Consider the following 6,000-nt stretch of genomic DNA (forward strand, 5'->3'; position numbering starts at 1 on the left):
CCCATAATAGACATGTAGCACTTATTTTTAAAAAAAATTTGCAGAATGAAAATTTTCTTTTTTCAAATTTGCACACAGCCTAGCTTATTTTTCAGGATCCAAAAAAATGTATAGTTAGTTGTTTATAAGTATATAAGGCCTACCTAATAGATTTGATTTCCCAGAGTGCAAAATGATAACTAATTGCTATTTTCAACAACAGAAGAGAAAAAAAAATTCATAAAAAACGTTTTAATAACAAGCTTTTATGTAATGATGCACTAAAAAGTAGAAAATAAATTATAGACTACTATTTAAATAACTATCAAGAAAAGCGTGGGTCACTTTAGTATCTATTGGATACCTTTACTAATGTTAAGGAAGACACCCACGCTTTTCTTTATAGTTATTTAAATAGTAGTCTATAATTTATTTTCTACTTTTTAGTGCATCATTACATAAAAGCTTGTTATTAAAACGTTTTTTATGAATTTTTTTTTCAGTACTTTACATGTTTTATCTACAATAGAGTTACATGACTAAAAACCATTGCGCGCCTACTGAATATCACGTTCAGTAGGCGCGCAATGGTTTTTGAACGCAGCCATTACGTGGTCGTGATGGCGCAGCTATTGATGACGCGTGTGGTGTGGTTGGCTAGACATGCCTACTAATTCGGTCCAAATTTTAATTAATTCATAAAAAATCAATTAGGCATCCAATTAAGTCAAATTTAGTTTCAGATTGCATTGTCTTCATGTCTTGACCCACGTGCCAAATGTGAATCGTATCGGTCAAGTAGAACTGTCCGAATTTTCACTCCTGCGTTTCCGTCTAGACTGACGACTGACGACTTACGACAGACAGAGGAAGTGAGTTAAAAAAAAAATTCATAAAAAACGTTTTAATAACAAGCTTTTATGTAATGATGCACTAAAAAGTAGAAAATAAATTATAGACTACTATTTAAATAACTATAAAGAAAAGCGTGGGTCACTTTAGTATCTATTGGATACCTTTACTAATGTTAAGGAAGACACCCACGCTTTTCTTTATAGTTATTTAAATAGTAGTCTATAATTTATTTTCTACTTTTTAGTGCATCATTACATAAAAGCTTGTTATTAAAACGTTTTTTATTAATTTTTTTTTCAGTACTTTACATGTTTTATTTATAATAGAGTTACATGACTAAAAACCATTGCGCGCCTACTGAACAACTGAACATCACGTTCAGTAGGCGCGCAATGGTTTTTGAACGCAGCTATTACGTGATGGCGCGGCTATTGAATGAAGGTGATGACGCGTGTGGTGTGGTTGGCTAGACATGCCTACTAATTCGGTCCAAATTTTAATTAATTCATAAAAAATTAATTAGGCATCCAATTAAGTCAAATTTAGTTTCAGATTGCATTGTCTTCATGTCTTGACCCACGTGCCAACTGTGAATCGTATCGGTCAAGTAGAACTGTCCGAATTTTCACTCCTGCGTTTCCGTCTGGACTGACGACAGAGGAAGTGAGTTAAATAAAAGCTTGTAATAAAAGCTTGTAATTAAAGGCTTTTTTAGTAAGTAACAGCACTATTATTAAAACATCTTGGCTCAGCTGAGAAACTAGATGATGGTTCAATTTCCTATCAAAAACTTCACCTAATTTTTACCTGTTCAGTTATCAACATGTTGTATTCAGGGTATCACCTCAGTATTTGCAGAAATGGATGTGTTAATAGTTTGTTACTAGCCAGACGCTGTATTGTGATCATAAAAATAATTGCCTACTCATGGTAAAACCAGTGTTTCTTTTAGGCATTCTTTAGGGAAGGGGGGGGGGGAGGTGAGAGCATTTCCACACCCTCACCCTGAATAAATTAGAAAAAAAAAGATGTCTACCCCTAGAAATTTAAGTCTGCCTCCCCCCACGTCTAAAAGACTGCAAGAAACATTGAGTACATCACACACTCCTCAAAAGTTCACCTCTTGTTCCAGTTGAAAGTTTATCTTTCATATAATGCCTCTGCAAATACTCTTTCTTAAAATACTGCAAAAATAACGTCATCTTTCACTTAATCAATGGGTCTTGATAGCAGCCATTATTCAGCGAGTTTTAGAAAAGTAATTTGCATATTGATACAGGCTTACAGTTTACAATTTGTTTTACAGTGATTCTTTAGACTGATTAAATCTTAAGCCTGTGTACAAAAGTAAATGACAACCACCAGTGGTATTCTTGGCTGAAGTTCAATCTTAATGAAGATGAGTGCAGAGTCAAAATTTGAATAAGATCCTCTAATTTTCATAATTATTATACATCACATTTTCATGGTTTTCAGTTGAGTAAAAAATAAGTCATAAAGAGCTAGCCATATAAATAATTGTTGGGATTTCTAATAAGTGTATAATATTGTTAACATTTGATTGTATATTAACAAAAAGAAAATGTATATCTGTTCTAAAATAAAAAATACCAAGCTAATTTATCTGGAATTTTTTTAATTCAAAAATATAACCTTAAAACAACAGATGTCAATATGAAATTTTGAAAACAAATACTGAGCAAAAATACTAATGAAATATTATAAAAACAATATAAAAGACAAATTATTTGAAGTTAACATTTTACTATTTGCCTTTGTTATGAGGTTTATTAACAAAACACATATAGTTAATTTACTAATACATTTTCATGAAAAGAAAAAGTGAAAAAGCCACTCATCACAAGCATGTGAACTAGTTATATTAATAGAATAGAATGATTATATAATACATAAATGATTTTAGTTTCATATAAATTGATGCTATTTTGATTTGTAATGTTACAACTGTTCAACTACATTTAATACTTTCAACTTTCAGTGTTTAAAAATGGCTTAATTATTATTCTTTGAACTTATAAAACTTTTATGGTTTATACCCTGACAGAAATTTGTGTTTGATTTATTCTGTAATTGTTTTCTTTTCTAGAGTAACAAAAAAAAACTTGAGTTAAACAAAGCTACCATGACAAAAAAGGAACAGTGCAGCAAATAATATCTTCAAACAAGCACATATAAAATGTTAAAAGTTTTTAAAATATGTGCAAGTACATACCCAATATTAAAAATACAAGCACATTGTATAGGTTTTTAGTTTTACCATACACAACCCTTTGAATTACACAAATTACCCTTACTAATGTGACATAAAGCACCTCATATATCAATGTTTATCTACTCTATATTTTGATATAATACATTTAATAAACATAGGATTACAGCAAATAATTATAATTTTATAAAAGTATTCTAGTAAAAAGACAAATTATTATTGTAATGTTCACTTGAGGAAAAAGTGTTAATTCCATTAAAAATAATTCTAGGATTATTGATAATCTATTCAGTTTTGCTTGATGTTTGTTTTCTTTTTAAAGCCTTGGATCTTGCTGTGAGGAAAGCTGCCTTTACAAAGTATATGGGTACCCAAGGCATAAAGATGTCTTGTATTTCATGAGCCCAGTAACCTGTAGTGTGTGTCAGAATACCCACTGTGTTCAGTGCATTCTTAACAAAAGTGGTTGGCGAGGGCACAAACAATGAAGGATAGCGAAATTTGCTAAGCTTGCTCACAACAAAATATGGAACAATACACTGAAAAGTGATGCCTTTACTACCGTATTCATGTTGTAGAGCATTGCTAAATGTTGAAACAAAAGCCTTGGTGGCTGAATAGAGGGCAAGAAATGGTACAGGATTGGTCCCTGCACTTGATCCAATGTTAATGACATAACCACACCTCTTCTTTAACATGCAGGGCAAAACAATTTCAGTCATTTTAGCTACTGATGTGCAGTTCATGTGTAACATGTCTTGAACAAAAGTAGGGGAGTCCACATCTCCAAAATATTCAGGATATTCATAAGACATGCCTACGTTGTTGACTAACACACTAATGTCCAGATTCTGTAGCTTGGATTTTATATCCTCGTATATATTTCCTTGAGTAAAGTCTGCTGCTATGATGAGGGTCTGGACTTTATATTTTTCCTCTATTTCTTTTGCCATGTCAGTCAATCTTGACAGAGTCCTGCTAATGAGTACAACATTAATGCCTCTTGCAGCAAGCTGTTCTGCGTAGGCCTTGCCGATACCGTCAGTGCTGCCAGTGATTACTGCCCATGAGCCGGCTTTCTTTAGATTTGCAGACAGTGGAAGAATTTTAGATACAAAGTGAACACTTAGGAACCGGAATAGTCCAACTGCTACCTTGAAAGCTATTATTCCAGTAGTTAAGGCTCCGATAAGTCCAAATATATCAGACGAGCTACCCAAATAATGTTTCAGCATTTTTCTTTTCTAGATCTAGATCTAGATGGAATTTGGCGTCTCTTCTTTCGTTTCACCAATGTCAAAATTGTTTCGTATAGTCACGTGATTTTGTAGTGTCGTCAAGACGAGCTCCGGGCTAAATAAGTGCATTAGAATAAATTCGACTTTTAGCCTAATTAGCTTTACTTGCCGAAGGCGCAGACAGGATTAGTAAGTAAGATCTACCAATAAAGTAAAATATTGTCCGCTTTAATAATTACACTCATATCCATACGGGAAGCTTATTTTTTAATTATTACATATAATTAGGCTAAATAAAATTATATGGCCCACGGTGGTATTAAAGGTATTTCGTTACTCAAAACAATATTCTCAATTAAAATTAATTGAAATGCCAATAGGGCTTATCCGTTCAAGTTCCTAAATAAGACATTTACAGTCTATGGATATATATATATAATTATATATATATATATATATATATATATATATATATATATATATATATATATATATATATATATATATATGTATATGTATGTATATATATATATATATATATATATATATATATATATATATATATATATATATAATATTTTTAAAAAACCATGAAAAGAAATAAACTGGTTTTAGTAAGTGTATTATTTGCATTGGAAATTAGCCGACTTGAGCTTACGGAAGATGCTGGCAGAGGTGTAATTCTTTCAGGTGAGCTTGTGTTCCCGATCTTGTTTCTGAACATGATGGCCAAGATTGATGTTAATAATGGACATGTAGGCCTAATACTCTTAAAGGATTTTTTTACTTTCTCGTATATACGAAATATAGAGAAAGTATTGTAATCGTGTACAAAAATAACATGAAATTTTGACAGTTTTCAACGTTTTACTCCTCAGTCCTTCATCACATCCGGAGTATAGAGGACTTATTTTAATCAGGCAAAAATTATAAATACAAATATATAAACGTTTTGGCGTTTTATGCGTTATCGAGTTGTAAAAACTGGACTTTGCAATTCTGTCCGTATGTCTGTGTGTCTGTCTGTGTGTAAACACGATAACTTGAGTACCGTTACAGCTAGGTTGAGGAAATTTCATATATAAGTATTTTATCAAAATCGTAGATCCTTATCAACTTTTGGGCGATTTTCGATAACCGGAAGTGGTACTTTTTCTTCTTTGAATTTTTCAAAAGCTTATAAGTTGCGTACTATTTTAGATAGATGCATGAAATTTCACTTGTAAGTAAAAGATCTAATTTTCTACCTTCTGTCAAATTTTGAGTAATTTTCGTTGACCAAAAGTACTAATTTACGCTATTTCCGATTTCTCAAAAAACGCATGTAAATTTATAAAGTACTAATAATATCCCGCACTTTTATACACATTTTATTAGGCGTTCACTTGGTGTGGGACGGAGTGGTCTAGCGGTAGAGAGCTGGACTGCTAAACCGTTAGTCTCGAGTTCGAATCCGAGTTAAAGTCAGTAGACCGTCCCTGAGTCCACCCAACTCTGATTGGTACCTAACTCACGTTAGGGAAAGTAAAGGCGGCTGGGCATAGTGCTGACCACAATATCTCTTCATATGCCGAGGTCACAGAAACAAGTGAACTCTACTTCACTTGCCCCATAGACCGTCAGGATTGAAAGGGAAACTTTTCACTTGGTGTGCACTTCTTTTTTCTTTTACGAGATTCTATTCTATTATAAAAAGTT

The 6,000-nt window shown here is 32.4% G+C and overlaps 2 protein-coding genes across 2 annotated transcripts in view; one reads left to right on the forward strand and one right to left on the reverse strand.

Annotated features, from left to right (window-relative positions):
- Positions 1 to 2,450: 2,450 nt before the first annotated feature.
- LOC131949034 (very-long-chain 3-oxoacyl-CoA reductase) lies at positions 2,451 to 4,308 on the reverse strand. Its single transcript, XM_059310803.1, has one exon. The coding sequence runs from the start codon at positions 4,297 to 4,299 to the stop codon at positions 3,349 to 3,351; it is 951 nt and encodes a 316-aa protein (XP_059166786.1). The 5' UTR covers positions 4,300 to 4,308; the 3' UTR covers positions 2,451 to 3,348.
- A 154-nt stretch (positions 4,309 to 4,462) lies between these two features.
- LOC131949032 (fatty-acid amide hydrolase 2) overlaps positions 4,463 to 6,000 on the forward strand; it is a 19,442-nt gene continuing 17,904 nt past the window's right edge. Inside the window, exon 1 of the mRNA XM_059310802.1 lies at positions 4,463 to 4,491. The gene's annotated coding sequence lies outside the window, so the exon portion shown is untranslated. The remainder of the gene's footprint in view (positions 4,492 to 6,000) is intronic.

This window comes from Physella acuta, unplaced genomic scaffold (genome assembly GCF_028476545.2).
Source record: "Physella acuta isolate Inbredline_101_S28 unplaced genomic scaffold, ASM2847654v3 ptg000670l, whole genome shotgun sequence".
Lineage (NCBI taxonomy): Eukaryota > Metazoa > Mollusca > Gastropoda > Physidae > Physella > Physella acuta.

Excerpts from the sequence above, each read along its gene's own strand:
- LOC131949034 (XM_059310803.1), bottom strand. The coding sequence starts at position 4,299 with ATGCTGAAACATTATTTGGGTAGCTCGTCTGATATATTTGGACTTATC.